Below are 17,904 nucleotides of genomic sequence, written 5' to 3'. Positions count from 1 at the left end.
CCCGACGACGCGTTCGGGAGGAAGAGGTCCAAGTGCAAGGAAGGGCTTTCACTTCCCGCAATTTATTACGGGGAAGTGCCGACCAATGCGCATGCCATAAATGATCAACTTTGCGACATAAACCGCTCCGTAGATCGGTGAAGGGAAGCGACTGAATAGCTGGCCGAGGAAGAGAGACTGCAGCCTTGGCCGCTATATCGTCCGCCTCATTCCCACAGATACCAGTGTGTCCCGGGAGCCAGAGGAACGCCACCAAGACGCCCCCCAGGTGGAGCAAGCGCAGACAGTCCTGAATCCGGTGGACCAGAGGGTGCACAGGGTAAAGAGCTTGGAGACTGAGGAGAGAGCTGAGAGAACCTGAGCAGATAACGTACTGTATCCGCTGATGGCGGCGGATGTAGTGGACAGCCTGGAGAACAGCGTAAAGCTCCGCAGTATAAACCGAACACTGGTCGGGAAGCCGAAAGCGATTTGGGATGTCGCCAACAATATAGGCACTCCCTACACCTAACGATGTTTTTGAGCCGTCGGTGTAAATAAATGTGGCGTCCGTCATTTGTGCACACAGAGCAGCAAATGCCCGACGATAAACAAGTGTAGGGGTACCATCCTTGGGAAATTGACAAAGGTCACGGAGCAGGCAGATCCAGGGACGGAGCCAAGGCGGTGCTGTACCCCAAGTTGTCAAGAAGGTTTTAGGAAAGCGGAGGGAAAGAGAATGGAGCAGTTGACGGAAGCGGACTCCCGGGGGTAGTAGGGAGGAGGAGCGGCCTGTATACCCTACATCAAAGGAGGCGTCGAAAAAAAAAAGGCATGGGCTGGATTAGCAGGCATGGAAGACAGATGGCTAGCATAACAACTCAGGAGGACTGCTCGCCGATTGGACAGCGGAGGTTCAGCAGTCTCAGCATAAAGGCTTTCCACAGGGCTAGTGTAAAAAGCTCCAGACACTAAACGTAATCCACGGTGGTGGATAGAGTCGAGACGCCGAAGAATAGACGGCCGAGCAGAGGAGTAGACTATGCTTCCATAATCCAATTTCGAGCGCACTAAGGCGCGATAGAGGCGGAGAAGGACCACTCAGTCCGCTCCCCAGGAGGTACCATTCAGGACACGGAGGGTGTTAAGCGATCGCAGACAGCGAGCCGAAAGATAGGAAACGTGGGAGGACCAGCACAGTTTTCTGTCAAACATAAGACCCAAGAATTTAGCGACATCTGAAAACGGAAGGTTGACAGGACCTAGATGTAAGGAGGGTGGAAGAAACTCCTTACGTCGCCAAAAATTAACACAAACGGTCTTACTGGGTGAGAAACGGAAGCCGGTTTCGATGCTCCACGAGTGGAGGCGATCGAGACATCCTTGAAGACGCCGTTCAAGAAGGCTGGTCCATTGAGAGCTGTAGTAGATCGCAAAATCGTCCACAAAGAGGGAGCCCGAGACATCAGGAAGGAGACAATCCATAATTGGATTGATGGCAATGGCAAACAGTACAACACTCAGCACGGATCCCTGGGGTACCCCGTTTTCTTGGGAGAAAGTACGGGAGAGAGTAGTGTTCACCCGCACCCTAAAAGTGCGCTCTGCCATAAATTCGCGAAGAAAAAGGGGCAGCCGGCCTCGAAAGCCCCAAGAGAACAGTGTGCGGAGGATGCCTGTCCTCCAACAGGTATCGTATGCTCTCTCCAGATCAAAAAATATTGCTACCGTTTGGCGTTTCTGGAGAAAATTGTTCATGATATAAGTGGAGAGAGCAACAAGATGGTCAACTGCAGAACGATGCTTCCGAAATCCGCATTGGGCTGGTGTTAAAAGACTGCGGGATTCCAGCCACCAAGCTAAACAGTAATTCACCATACGCTCCAAAACCTTACAGACACTACTCGTGAGAGAAATGGGGCGATAGCTAGAGGGGAGATGTGTGTCCTTTCCAGGTTTTGGAACGGGAACGACAACAGCTTCCCGCCACCATCTGGGAAAGGTACTGTCGGTCCAAATTCGATTATAAAGGCGAAGGAGGTAACGCAGACTATGGGTTGATAAATGCAGCAACATTTGGAGATGGATACCATCCGGTCCTGGGGCGGAGAAGCGAGAAGAAGAGAGGGCATGTTGGAGTTCCCGCATGGAGAAAACAGTATTGTAGCTTTCGTGATTTTGAGAGGAGAAAGCAAGATGTCGCACTTCCGCTGCACGTTTCTTCAGGAGAAACGCTGGTGGGTAATTTGAAGAGCTCGAAATCTCAGCAAAGTGCTGACCCAACGAGTTCGAAATTGCGACGGGGTCCACTAAGGTATCATGCGCGACAGTGAGCCCAGAGACCGGGGAGAAACTAGGCGCGCCTGAGAACCGTCGAAGCCGACTCCAAACTTCCGAGGAGGGAGTGAAGGTGTTAAATGAGCTAATAAAGAATTTCCAGCTTGCCTTCTTGCTATCGCGGATGATGCGACGGCATCGCGCACGGAGCTGCTTATAGCGGATACAGTTGGCCAAAGTAGGATGGTGACGGAAAATGCGAAGAGCACGTCGCCGCTCATGTATTGCGCCACGGCATGCCTCGTTCCACCAAGGAACTGGGGGGCGCCGGGGCAATTCGGAGGTGCGTGGTATTGAACGTTCCGCAGCTGTAAGAATAACGTCGGTAATATGTGTGACCTCATCGTCGACGCTGGGAAAGCGACGGTCATCGAATGTCGCTAGAGACGAAAAAAGTGTCCAATCGGCTTGGGCAAATTTCCAGCGTCGCGAGCGCATATATGGCAGTGGAGGCTGCAGTCTAAGGACACATGGTAAGTGGTCACTCGAGTGTGTATCATCAAGGGCGAACCATTCGAAGTGCCAAGCTAGCGGAACAGTACCGACCGCAAGGTCCAAATGAGATAAATTTGTCGTGGAGGCAGACAAAAATATGGGGACCCCAGTGTTGAGGCAAACTAGATCCGCTTGGTGGAAGACGTCTAGCAATAGAGAGCCACGTGGACAAGGATGTGGAGATCCCCAAAGCGGGTGGTGGGCATTGAAGTCCCCAACCAGCAAATAGGGGGGTGGAAGCTGACCAAGAAGATGAAGGAGATCAGCTCGTGCCATTGGTGTGGACGATGGAATGTATACAGTACAAAGAGAGAACGTGTATCCAGAAAGGGAAAGACGGACGGCGACAGCTTGGAAGGAACTGTTTAAGGGGATTGGGTGATAATGGAGAGTATCATGGAGAAGAATCATGAGTCCTCCATGGGCTGGAGTGCCTTCAACAGAGGGGAGGTCATATCGGATGGACTGAAAATGAGGGAGAACAAAGCGGTCATGGGGACGCAGCTTTGTTTCCTGAAGACAGAAGAGGACCGGCGAGTAGGATCGTAAGAGGATCGACAATTCATCCCTATTGGCTTGAATGCCGCGGATATTCCAGTGGATAATGGACATAGGGTGAACAGAAAATGGAGGGATGTGACCAAGGGTGCTGTCAACGCAACGAATGCTCAGAGCTTGCGACCGACAGCATGGAATGGCATTCAGCCGAAGGCAGAAGATCCTGATCCATAGGTTGGTCAGGAGCAGCCCCTGCCACCAGCGAACGGCCGGTTGACCGGCCACCAGCAGTGCGCCTCGGCGACACAGAAGACGGCCGAGGGCGATTTCCGCCAGGTGGTGCTGTAGATGGGACACGCCTTGGCGGAGAAGGAGAGGAACTGGGTTTCTTTGTAGCCTTCTTGGAAGTATGATGTTTAGATGAAGGAGGAACCGATGGTTGTGAAGTTGCGGTACGTAAAAACTCTTCACGAGTATGCTCTTTTTTCAAAGACTTGGCGTCTGACTTTTGGGCTCGAGATTTAGCAGAACCCGACGAAGGGTGAGCCATAGAGTGGGCAGGCGAAGGTGGTGAGGTTGAACGGGCGATCTTTGCGCTGGCTGATCTGACGACCGTGGTACTAAAGGTGAGGTCGCAAGTCTGCGTGGCCGCCTCCTTTGTTGGCCGAGGAGAAGCAAGGACAGTGCTGTATTTTCCTGTCTGAGGCACGGTGGGCCGTCGACTGGCGAATAATTTTCGAGCAGCAAAGGTCGACACCTTTTCCTTCACTCTTATTTCCTGGATGAGCTTTTCGTCCTTAAAAACGGGGCAATCTCGAGAGGAAGCAGGGTGGTCACCCATACAGTTGATGCAGCGAAGGGATGGAGGTGGACAAGCACCCTCATGGGTATCCTTGCCACACGTAACACATTTGGCCGGATTGGAACAGGACTGGCTGGTGTGATTGAACCGCTGACATTGATAGCAACGCGTAGGGTTTGGGACGTAAGGGCGAACGGAAATTATCTCATAGCCTGCTTTGATTTTCGATGGGAGTTGAACTTTGTCAAATGTCAAGAAGACAGTGCGGGTTGGAATGATGTTCGTGTCAACCCGTTTCATAACTCTATGAACAGCCGTTACGCCCTGGTCAGACAGGTAGTGCTGAATTTCTTCGTCAGACAATCCATCGAGGGAGCGTGTATAAACGACTCCACGCGAGGAATTTAAGGTACAGTGCGGTTCCACCCGGACAGGGAAGGTGTGGAGCAGAGAAGTACGCAGCAATTTTTGTGCCTGGAGGGCACTGTGTGTTTCTAACAACAGGGTGCCATTCCGTAATCTGGAACAAGACTTTACAGGACCTGCAATTGCGTCGACACCTTTCTGAATAATGAAAGGGTTGACCGTGGAGAAGTCGTGACCTTCATCAGACCGAGAAACAACAAGGAACTGTGGCAACGATGGAAGAATCGTCTGTGGCCGAGACTCAGTATACTTACGTTTGTGAGCAGACATAGTGGAAGGTGAGGAAACCATTGCGGAAGAATCCCCATGATTACCGGCGTCTCCGATGGCGCACTCCTCTCTTGTGGGGGCCCTCTCTGAGGGCACGCCCGCCTTAGGTGATTGTTCACACCTCAGGTCACACCTCCCGACAAACGGACGGAGGGACCAATCGGCACTTTTGGAAGGTATCAGCTCGGGTAATCACCCCTCCCTGGGCCTGGCCGTTACCAGAGGGTACGTACGTGTCCTACCTGTCTACCCGGGGCGGTGAATTACGCGTTACCCCGTCACCGGCTACGCACAAAAGGCGTGGGTTGGCCTTCAGACACGCACAGGGAGGAAGAAAGAGAAAGGGAAAGGAAAGAAGAGAGGTCTCAAACGCCGCAGCGGAGAAAAGGGTAAAGAGAAGAGGTAAGGAAAAGAGAAGGACAAAGGAAGGAAGAAGACATAAAAGCAAGGAAGGCAAAGAATGCAGTACATTTACGAGCGTCCGTCTCCGGACGTAGGCACAAACCATACTCCCAGATGGGGAGAAAGGGAAGGAAAGAGCCAGAGGTGAGGGGAGGAGGGGCGAAGAGAGGGATGGGGAAGGATGCGGAAAGGGAAGGTATGCAGCCCGGAAAGGAAGGAAGGCCACATTAGCTCGGGGTCCCGTGCTCGCTACGCACGTATCCACAAAAGAGTTGTGGACCCCCTGGGGGGATATCTAGAGGTGTACAAATTCCCCTTGCAGCCTGCTTGCCCCTAGTTCCTCTGCAACCATTCATGCAGGTCAGCCTGCTGTGACGTAAACACAAGAGTGCGCGTGTACTGAGGCATAGTGGGTAATGCGGTCGACTTGCGCTCCCGCAAGCCCGGGCTACCTGGGTTCCCACAGGCCTGCCAAGCTTCACGGGACCCTCTCAGCTTGCTGCGCCTGACAACAGGTTGCGCTGCCAAGCTACCGTGACTAGAGTAGCCAAGTAGTTAACTCGCAGTTCATTTATCGCAACGGTGGAGGCAGCACAATGAATAGATCGAACTTTAGTGAGATAGAAACAAAATTGACAACTGGTGAATGCATTCTGGTAATGAAACAGAGCACAAGTGCCGCATGGGAAACGTTTTCGTGTGTTTATGAGGCAGCTTCAAATAAATCGGTAGGTGTGTATCAATGCAAACTATGTAAAAATCTCTTAACTACTTATTCGGGAACCTCGAGTATGTTACGACATGTGTGCAAATTTGACAAGCAGTTCCCTCTCTCTGTAAATATCTTGAAAGAGGATGAAGATTTAGTGGCCGAAAAGTGCGTCGAAAAGTGCGCTAAGGACCTGAGACCATTTAGCAGTATAGAGGGAGAAGGATTTCTTAATTAAACTGATAGGTAAAAAATATGGCTCAGTTGATATTAAAAATATTATGCCTTCCCGAGTGACACCCGAGTGACAGTAGCTAGGAAATTTCAAACCTTACACACACACACACACACACACACACACACACACACACACACACACACACACACACACACACACACACAGATATATATATATATATATATATATATATATTTTACACACACACTCCTGGAAATGGAAAAAAGAACACATTGACACCGGTGTGTCCGGTGCTCCGGACACTGCGAGAGGGCTGTACAAGCAATGATGACACGCACGGCACAGCGGACACACCAGGAACCGCGGTGTTGGCCGTCGAATGGCGCTAGCTGCGCAGCATTTGTGCACCGCCGCCGTCAGTGTCAGCCAGTTTGCCGTGGCATACGGAGCTCCATCGCAGTCTTTAACACTGGTAGCATGCCGCGACAGCGTGGACGTGAACCGTATGTGCAGTTGACGGACTTTGAGCGAGGGCGTATAGTGGGCATGCGGGAGGCCGGGTGGACGTACCGCCGAATTGCTCAACACGTGGGGCGTGAGGTCTCCACAGTACATCGATGTTGTCGCCAGTGGTGGGCGGAAGGTGCACGTGCCCGTCGACCTGGGACCGGACCGCAGCGACGCACGGATGCATGCCAAGACCGTAGGATCCTACGCAGTGCCGTAGGGGACCGCACCGCCACTTCCCAGCAAATTAGGGACACTGTTGCTCCTGGGGTATCGGCGAGGACCATTCGCAACCGTCTCCATGAAGCTGGGCTACGGTCCCGCACACCGTTAGGCCGTCTTCCGCTCACGCCCCAATATCGTGCAGCCCGCCTCCAGTGGTGTCGCGACAGGCGTGAATGGAGGGACGAATGGAGACGTGTCGTCTTCAGCGATGAGAGTCGCTTCTGCCTTGGTGCCAATGATGGTCGTATGCGTGTTTGGCGCCGTGCAGGTGAGCGCCACAATCAGGACTGCATACGACCGAGGCACACAGGGCACGGTAGAAGTGGTGTCGCGACAGGCGTGAATGGAGGGACGAATGGAGACGTGTCGTCTTCAGCGATGAGAGTCGCTTCTGCCTTGGTGCCAATGATGGTCGTATGCGTGTTTGGCGCCGTGCAGGTGAGCGCCACAATCAGGACTGCATACGACCGAGGCACACAGGGCCAACACCCGGCATCATGGTGTGGGGAGCGATCTCCTACACTGGCCGTACACCACTGGTGATCGTCGAGGGGACACTGAATAGTGCACGGTACATCCAAACCGTCATCGAACCCATCGTTCTACCATTCCTAGACCGGCAAGGGAACTTGCTGTTCCAACAGGACAATGCACGTCCGCATGTATCCCGTGCCACCCAACGTGCTCTAGAAGGTGTAAGTCAACTACCCTGGCCAGCAAGATCTCCGGATCTGTCCCCCATTGAGCATTTTTGGGACTGGATGAAGCGTCGTCTCATGCGGTCTGCACGTCCAGCACGAACGCTGGTCTAACTGAGGCGCCAGGTGGAAATGGCATGGCAAGCCGTTCCACAGGACTACATCCAGCATCTCTACGATCGTCTCCATGGGAGAATAGCAGCCTGCATTGCTGCGAAAGGTGGATATACACTGTACTAGTGCCGACATTGTGCATGCTCTGTTGCCTGTGTCTATGTGCCTGTGGTTCTGTCAGTGTGATCATGTGATGTATCTGACCCCAGGAATGTGTCAATAAAGTTTCCCCTTCCTGGGACAATGAATTCACGGTGTTCTTATTTCAATTTCCAGGAGTGTGTGTATATATATATATATATATATATATATTTAAAAACAAAGATGATGTGACTTACCAAATGAAAGTGCTGGCAGGTCGACAGACACACAAACGAACACAAACATACACACAAAATTCAAGCTTTCGCAACCAACGGTTGCCTCGTCAGGAAAGAGGGAAGGAGAAGGAAAGACAAAAGGATATGGGTTTTAAGGGAGAGGGTAAGGAGTCATTCCAATCCCGGGAGCGGAAAGACTTCCTCTCCCTTAAAACCCATATCCTTTTGTCTTTCCTTCTCCTTCCCTCTTTCCTGACGAGGCAACCGTTGGTTGCGAAAGCTTGAATTTTGTGTGTATGTTTGTGTTCGTTTGTGTGTCTGTCGACCTGCCAGCACTGTCATTTGGTAAGTCACATCATCTTTGTTTTTAAATATATTTTTTTCCTTCGTGGAATGTTTCCTTCTATTATAACCGTATCATTAATTTGAACCCAACAAAAACTATATATATATAAAAAGGAAGATGATGAGACTTACCAAACAAACGCGCTGGCAGGTCGATAGACACACAAACAAACACAAACATAGTTTGTTTGTGTGTCTATCGACCTGCCAGCGCTTTTGTTTGGTAAGTCTCTTCATCTTTCTTTTTAGATATATTTTTCCTACGTGGAATGTTTCCCTCCATTATATATATATATATATATATATATATATATATATATATATATATATATATATATGGAAATATTCAAAAACCAAATCTTTTGTAAGGTGCTCTATTCCATACACTGTCCGAAATATTATGTAGACAGTGATGTTCCTCTTGATGGTCAAGTGTGCGAAATTTCTTTAAGATCGGAATAAAACTGTAGGTTGGTGTAGAAGTTTATAAGTAAAGTACCCTCCGCCATGCACCATTCATAAGTTTAAGCAGACAGCGCCCTTCATCCTGCTTTGAATATGAAGTGTGCCAAATTTCATCAAGATCGGAATAAAAACTTACAATGTGTCGAATTCCGTTAGGTAGAGTAACCTCTGCCATGCACCCTACAAAATTTTATGTAGACTCTTGGTTTCAAGGTATAGTATGCAAAATTTCATCAAGATTGTCTACAATACAAACACATGGACACAATGAAAACTCAGTTTCAGTTGTTCTCAAATTTTCCAATTTTTCGGTCGATTTTCCAAAAATTTTATTTCATAAAAACCTTGTCCTGAGAATTACGAACACAGTAAAAAACATTAGCCGAATTGGTCCAGCCGTTCTCTAGTTTTACGCTTATCAACACATTTGGAAATTCATTTTTATTTATATAGACAATAAGCCTGAAATATACGCGTGAAGGAAGAATTTACAAATGAAACCCAATATTTTTTTGACCTAATATATAATGTTAGGGTTTGTCTTTTGGTGCTCAGGTAAAATAAAAACTTTTAATGAACTTTCATAATTCGACAATGACGCGCGCAGACTAAACGGCTGCATAGCGCAGCTCAGCAGTAATATGGGCAGGCAAGCAAGTTTCCCGCAGCCTGCCCGGGTTGGGTTCTGCTTGGCTTGGCTGCGAGTGAAGCAGCCTGCCCGTTCTGTTGACAACGCGCTGCGGCCTGCCCGCCTGGCCACCGGGCAAGCATGGCCGGGCTAAAAGCGGAACGTGTACACCTCTGCTTATATCAAACCATGCAGACACACCTAATTCACATCAGCAGTGTCCGAGTTCCTGTTATGGTGTCACACAGACTGAGTATCACTAATCATGTTCCAGTTGCACACTTCCCTCTCCAACTTGCTAGTGGAGTTGCGCCAGGGTACAGTTCTAAGGTTCAATGGATAGGTTTCACGGCTGGCTCAGGGGTACGCATGCAATTTAAATGCTTGGACATTGAGCAGAGGCCCCAATGAAGAACCTTGTCTACCAGCTACAATCTGTTGTGGACAATGTCAAATCTTAATGGCTGAAACTTTTTTCCTCAGAAATTGGTATTTTACTCAGCAAACGATTGCAGTGGTCTTGTGTGTGTGCACGTGCACCATGCATGTGCACAATTATTTGCATTTATTTGGAATGCTTTATAGGATAGATAATCTGGTTGAAGCTGTACAATCTAGTAATATTATGAATAATATCCTGTGCCCATCAGTAAAACAATAACAACTGGAGGAGTAATCTGATACCAGAAGGATCAAATCAGTAATGGCACAGGGATGCTTTACAGAACAGAATGAGACAATTCTTCTTGACTGTCTACTTCCTACACTTGATGTTAACCTTGTTGGAAATGAAATGGATGATGTGAGAAAACTGACCCAATTCCATATCAAGAACTTGATATGACCTTCGGAATGTAATCCTACATGCCTGGGAGGAGGCGATACAAAATGAAGAGCTTTACCGTCGATCATATAGGTTTCCTTCCTTGCAGAATGCTGTAATCACTGAAATCAAAGTATTTTGGATGTGATTAAGTGATGGTGACACCATTTGCTCTGTTCTTTTCAATTTAATAAGAACTATAATCTTTCCACTTAATTCTGCATTCTCTATACATGCTACATAGTAGCATTATAACTGTGAAAGGAGTCAAAACACACTTTTCAACTTTTATTTCTGCAATAACAAATCCAGTTTTTAAACATTTTACCACCAAACTATGTGACTTTTCCTTATTTCTTCCGCTTTTGACAATGATGTACTGCAACTTGCTATGATTTCATGGGTACAATGGCAAGGGTCAAATGAAGACGGGCATAATTCCTTCTACAAGAATTACCATTTCCATAATTAGATTGTGCTCTATTTTTCTTCACGCGACAATAAATGCTTCGAATGATGACATGTGCACTGTTCAAAAGCTTTGGATTCAAGGTATTATATGTAACTTTTCAGCGCTATTTTGGGTGTTGCTGCTGTTATTTACCTGCTCTGTTTATTTGCCTGTGACAGGCATTTTCATTTTCAATGTCATGTTAGTGTGATCTTATTAATGAAGAAACTTTGCAAATTTTCGAAAACTCTGAAAAAGAATCGGAAAGTGACTTACTAGATTCAGATGGCACTTTGCTGCCAGAGACAACCATTGAATATAGTAAGACAGAGAAAGAGTTACAATATGTAAGTGTCTCAATTCTCTTTACAGTTGTCTTAGGAGTCAGTTGATCCAACAGTGGGAATGGGTGCTAAGGATATAACAGAACAGAAGGCTAACAGACAATCACCTAAAAAAGGGCTGCTTTGAACATCCTGAAGGAGAGAAGGACCCATTGCACGTGCCTGCCACTGAGTGGATGACACAGTCATCAGTGCCTTCAGACTTCTTTCTGATGAGCTGATGCAGCATACCATACAAAAACCTGCAGAATCAAATACTCAGTATGAAATAAGACACCATTGGGACAGTGTCGCAGGAGGAACTGGAGACAATGATTGTTGTCATGCATGCCAGAGGTGCTATTTTTGCTAAAGGTTATTAAAGATAATGTGAACAGGTACATGCCATAAATTTATACGATTCTTCCACTTCAATGAGAAGGCATTCTGAGCTTAATGCATCTCTGCTGAAAAGTTTGGTCTTATTTCTGAAATACAGAACAAATTAATGGAGAACTTGCCTTTGCTGTTACCACCCCGGCAAAAATATTACAACTGATGGGCAGTTAGTTTGAAGCAATGCAAGGTGCAGGTTTACCTAAATTATGGCAAACAAACCCAACAATATGGACTCAACTTTTGGATAGTTACAGACATGATATCAAAGTATATTTACAATGCCTTCCCACACCTCAGTGAGCAGGAAGGCCCACCAGACAACACCACTGGGAGATTATGTCATTCTCTGCCTCATGGAGACATTTCTAAATGAAGGAAGGAACCAGACAATTTGTTCATATCCCTTGAGCTCGTGAAAAAATTCTAACAGAAGAAAAAATTATTACTGGTACTAATGAACAAGTTTTACTGATAACGTCTTTATTTCTGACATCCATTCCATCTTGGAAAGCATAAATATGCCAGAATGGGCCCTTATAGTGTACCAAGGGATGAAGAATAAGAATGTAATTATTCTCACCACATACATCCTGAAGTAGCAGCAAGTGAAGCAGTAGAGGGGGGGGGGGGGGGGGGAACTTATCTTGTGTAACACCACAAAGTGTGGTGTGGACGTCATAGATCCACTTATTTGTAAATACTCAACTAGAGTTGCTTACAGGACATAGCTGGTGCATGTCTTTTACACTATCCTAGAAGTGGCAGCAATGACTGCATGGATCAAAAGCATTCATTCTTTAATTTGTAAATGAATGCAAAAGTGGACAACAGAGAGCAGCACAACAGCAAGAAAGTCAATTAAACAAAGCAGCAGCTGTAGGGACCAGACAAATAAAAAGGCAAAATAAGTGTCAAATTGGTATGTACACAGGTAACCAGACCAATGATATAAGTAAGGAATCTAAAAATACTATCTGCAGGAAATATTTATGAAAATCTGCTCAAAGGGTGATTTCATTGCTTAGGAAAAAAGTGACACACGCGAATAAACGTTGGAAAACGTAAAAATACTTCACATTACTGTATAGACAAGCAATTACTTTGTATTCAAAACATTAAGCAAAATGTGTCATAATGCTGAGGTAAAGCATTCATTGGAAAGTGTACATGGCATATAAATAAATGGAAGAAACGTCTTGCTTCAACCACAAAATAAATTTTTAATGCAAATTAAATTAAGAGTCTCGTATATTACATTTTCCCCTGTTCTAGTATTGAGTATCAATAAAAGTTCATCATGCTGGTTGAGGGAGTGGGAAAGAGGTGGTGGGCAGCTGATTCCAACCACGCACACTAATAGTTTTTGCAAAGCCTGTTGATAAAGCAGCTGCACCACTCTTACACACGATGATGGTTTTACCAGTATCAAGTTATTTCTTATTGCTGTTCCACCTGACTTGGCATCACCACAATGTTTACATGTCTTTAATACTAGAAATCAGATGACACAGGTCTCATCTTGTATTTTTTCACTCAATTTTTTTTAACTGATCAAAGGGGATTTTGGTATAAGATAGTATTTCAAAGAACATTATACTACAACCACTAAAATTCTGCATCATAAGGCACTGTGCTACTCAGACCTATCTTCTTTTTCATAATTGGTTTATTTGTTGAGATCAGTTGGTTATGCTAAACTGGGAGAGAAGTTAGGAAGATTTTTATTATGACTGCTAAGAAGTACTGCAAGTACACAAATTACTGTTCTTACAAAGAAATCTCACATACCGTCCTCAATGAAATTTGCATTATTTGTAATACTTGAGTATGTACTTGAATAGCACCATTTTTAATTCAAAGTGACCAAACAATTTGTAAATGCATTGAATGATCCACCTTCTGAAAATTTAAAGAAAATAGATTTTTTTTATTAATGAAATCCCCTCTCAAATGACATTTGAGTTCACACTTAAGGGAAAACCTATGAAAGGTATTAAGCATTTTACTTTATTTTTTAATTATTATTTTGCCACCATGCAATGATTCAAATCAAACCATTCTGCTCAGATGTGAGTATTGCACTCGTTGCATGTGTGTATCAAATTTCCCGATTAGTCGGGAGGTAAACCATTCATCAAACAAATGTTTAAACATCGGAGTATACTATTTCTACACACTGTCGATAATATGTCCTTGTCTTCCTCTCTGTAAACAACGTATTGCCAGAACTCATTTTAAGTGTCAGGAAAATTTAATCCTAAGAGCAACTGGGAATTGTATTGTATTTTCAGGCACCTCATCTTGCACTTAACCACCTAAATTACCAAGTTACACACCACATATAACACAAGAAAATTGTACACAGTAGTGCCTGTCCGATACAACTTTACCAGGGGGCAAATACTAGATCTAACCACATTACCTGTCAAGGATTAAGCAGTGGGGGAAATGTGCCCTGCTGCAAGCTGAAGACATGGACCGGATATACTATTTTCGCATACAGATTGACACTAATATGAGCAGAGCATTTGATATTCACATGCATTGCAGAATCTTTACTATATGCTTTTATTAAGTAGAATGGTAACATCTTCAAAGAAATTGCCACAAGTGATACAATCTCAAAGCAGAAAAAAGTTACTGCTTTCTTGAGTTCTAGAAAGGAGGAGAACAGAAGTGTCTCGCTATTTCTTTACAGAACACTAATGATACAAACTGTTCTACCTATGGTAGGTGGTTGTTGGAATTAGTCTTTCCAAACCTCCACGAAAGATCTATCATTGTACTTGACAATCCCTTGTACCACACAGTTTAAGGGAATAAAGACAACACTCTCATTTGCACTAAATATGATAATTGTAACTTATACAAAGTTGTATAATAGACATACCTGTAGACAATTTTGCAAATGTAAGAGTCCATGTCAAAATATTGACAAGAATCATTGGCACTGTGATGTTTTAATGGAAAGGCAGTTGAAGTCAAAACACAGATTGCAATAGTGGCAAAGAAAGTGACCAGGACACTGGTGTTATCTTATCCAGATAATTAGGATGACACTGTAGCACTATAACAGTTTACTTCTACAAGCAATAAATGTACAATTTAAAGACTTAATTTTACAACAGAATTAATGACTGCATACAGAAATCACGAAGTAGCATTATTGTTACACAATGTTTGTAGGTTCTCCTTCGAAGTATATGGATATTTTCTTACAATAAACATGATTACACACAGTACCAGGTGTTCTGAAGCTATACACAGACAGATAATTGTATCGCAGGATAAAAAGTGTATATGTTACTCACTATAAATCTATAAAATACTGAAATTAAAGTTTGCAAATAAACATAGCACAATTCCTTGAAAGTCGGGTAAAATGATTTAGTAATTAAATATAGCATTGACAATATTAGACTTTTGTACCTGTGAATGATATTCCAGCTACTTTTGGACTTTCACATATTAATTTTCCAACAGCTGGTGCATTGTCACGACTGCATGTAACAACATTGAAAAGCCCTTTTGGGAAGCCTGCATCCTCCGTCAGCTTAGCTAATGCAAGGGCTGTCAGTGGTGTATCTTCTGCAGGTTTAACTACACAGGTGCAGCCAGCAGCAAGTGCAGCTCCAGCTTTTCTGGTTATCATTGCAATTGGAAAATTCCACTGCAAAAATTAATATAACATGATTTTACTATAAAATATACTCATGGAATATTATCCTAGAGTGCAAAATAGAAAATACTAAATAAATAAATAAATTGGAATTCCAAATCACAATATGTATTGGTAGATACTGTTGCAAGTCTAATGCACAATTCTTAGAAATATACTGGAATTACAATCCTCTGACTATTAGATACAAGGCCCTGCTACAATAAATAACACCAAGTAGCTATATAAAATCTTCCTAAAATCATTAATTTAACTCTTCATTAACAGAAGTTTTCCGGTAGATCTGAATTACCGAACACCAGTATTTATGTATTCAAACAAGACTAATGACTAGTCTTTTGTCATAACTTGATATTACGAGGGTCAATCACATATAAAACAGTTTTTTTTTTCCAAGGTAAATTAAGCTTCAGAAAAATTCACACACATGAACTTATTTTTGCTATATAGTCTCCTGAATGGGAAACACATTTTTCCCAGCAGATGGGCAGTTTCTTGACCCTGTTTTCATAAAATGAATGTGGCTATGACAGCAGCCAGTTGCACACGAACACTTTGACAGTACCATCATCGTCACATCTGTGTTGTCCAGCTGCTTCCTTCACTGATCCAAAGAAATGAAAATCAAAGGCATTAAGTCCGAACTGTAGGGATGAGGTTCTAATATGGTCCAGAACAGTCCCTGAATATTTTATTGAGTTTGGGCAGCTGTGTAGGGTCGAACATTATCATGAAGCATGAGCACATCACAGATTGGACACGGACTCCTCCTCTGATGTTATGCACGTTTTGTTTAGTTCAAAAGTTGGCAATAGTATGCTGCATTCATGGTACGACATTCGTGGGGAAATCTATGAGAACTCCTTTACAAGCAAAAAAGATCACACTGGTTCTTGGGCAATGACAGGGAGCTGCATTCTCAACCGTTTCTCATCCTTGTAAAAACTGACTGAGCCATGCGTACACTTGGGAGTCTTTCTCAGGTTGTTATCCCTGAACCTTCACACATGCCTTTTCGAAATTTTGGATGGTTTTACACCCTCAGTTATCAGAAACTTTATTATAACGCATTGTGCAGCAGATAACAGTATCTCCTCCTCTGACATTCCGATTCTGACTACAAAAACAATGTGACAACATTCTGGCTGTGGAGAACAATCACTGGAAACAAAAGCAACAATGGTTGGGTGGTTGGTTGGTTGTGGGGTTTAATGGGACCAGACTGCTATGGTCATCAGCCCCTTTTTCCAAAAACTAAAAACACCCACAGAGAATAAAAAATGAACAACAGAAAAGACGGCAGACGATACAGGACAAGAAAGACTCAAGACAGAGATCAGACAAAACAAATTAAAATCACACAGAGTGTGACAGTGGTTGGCCGACCATAGAGATAAAAAAAGGAAAGACAACCACCGAGAAACACACTAAAACTCAGTCTAAAATTGTAGGCCAAAGGTCAGACACAAGACAAAAAAACATAACAAACAGCCCTGCCCGAAAAAAACGCAAAACAAAGCCTGCCATAGCAGAGTCATCAGTTAAAAGGGCAGGGAGCGTATCAGGCAGCGCAAACGTCTGCCTAAGCACACTTAAAAGTGGAGAGGCCAACAAAATGTGGACCACCGTCAAAGCCGACCCACATCAACAGAGAGGCGGGTCCATACGCCGCAGTAAATGGCTGTGTGTCAAGCGGGTGTGGCCAATGCGGAGCCGGAAAAGGACTACTGAGTCCCTGCGAGTGGCTCGCAGGGATGACCGCCACACATCCGTTGTCTCCTTGATATGACGGAGTTTGTTTGGTGTGGTCAGATCGCGCCTTTCAGCGTCCCACAGCGCGAAAACTTTGTGGCGTAAGACTGCTCGCAAATCAGTCTCTGGGAGGCCAACGTCCAGAGGTGGTGCACTGGTGGCCTGTTTGGCCAGGCGGTCAACATGTTCATTGCCCGGGATGCTAACATGACCAGGGGTCCACATAAAGACAACAGAGTGGCCGCAACGGACAAGAGTATGAAGGGACTCCTGGACAGCCATTACCAGATGAGAGCGAGTGAAGCACTGGTCGATAGCGTGTAAACTGCTCAGGGAGTCGCTATAGATAACGAAGGACTCACCTGAGCAGGAGTGGATATGCTCTAGGGCACGAAAGATGGCGACCAGCTCAGCAGTGTAAACGCTGCAGCCAGCCGGCAATGAAAGTTGTTCGTAATGGTCACCTAGAGTTAGAGCATAACCATCGAACTGTCAGTGTAAACAACGCCAGAGCCCGGATACGTGGCAAGGATGGAATAAAAGCGGTGGCGGAAGGCCTCTGGAGGGACTGAGTCCTTCGGGCCCTGTGCCAATTCAAGCCGAAGGCAAGGGCAGGGCACACACCACAGGGGTGTACGTAGAGGGGCCCGGAAAGGAGGTGGAAGAGGGAAAACCCCAAGCCCGGAGAGAAGCTCTCGGATGCGGACCGCAATCTTACAACCCGACCGGGGCCGACGTTCTGGGAGACGGACGACTGACTGCGGGAACAGGAGACGATAATTAGGATGCCCAGGCAAGCTACAAACATGCGTAGCATAAGCGGCCAGTAAACGTTGGCGCCGTAACCGCAGTGGAGGGACACCTGCCTCCACAAGTACACTGTCCACAGGGCTGGTCCGGAAAGCACCAGTCGCAAGTCGGATCGCGCTGTGAAGGATTGGGTCTAGCACACGCAACGCAGATGTGGATGCTGAACCGTAAGCCAGGCTCCCATAATCCAGACGGGAATGGATTAACGTCTGGTAGAGTTGTAAGAGGGTAGAGCGATCAGTGCCCCA

General features: G+C 45.5%; 1 protein-coding gene across 2 annotated transcripts in view; it reads right to left on the bottom strand.

Annotated features, from left to right (window-relative positions):
• LOC126183640 (succinate-semialdehyde dehydrogenase, mitochondrial) overlaps positions 1–17,904 on the bottom strand; it is a 213,604-nt gene that overhangs the window by 64,598 nt on the left and 131,102 nt on the right. For both annotated transcript variants that reach the window (XM_049925779.1, XM_049925780.1), the window contains exon 5: positions 14,845–15,085. In XM_049925779.1, the coding sequence (XP_049781736.1) occupies positions 14,845–15,085 (241 nt within the window). The remainder of the gene's footprint in view (positions 1–14,844; positions 15,086–17,904) is intronic.

This window comes from Schistocerca cancellata, chromosome 4 (genome assembly GCF_023864275.1).
Source record: "Schistocerca cancellata isolate TAMUIC-IGC-003103 chromosome 4, iqSchCanc2.1, whole genome shotgun sequence".
Taxonomy (NCBI): Eukaryota; Metazoa; Arthropoda; class Insecta; order Orthoptera; family Acrididae; genus Schistocerca; species Schistocerca cancellata.
The sequence above is the reverse complement of the archived record's forward strand: the minus strand, read 5'-3'. Positions and strand labels throughout refer to the sequence as shown.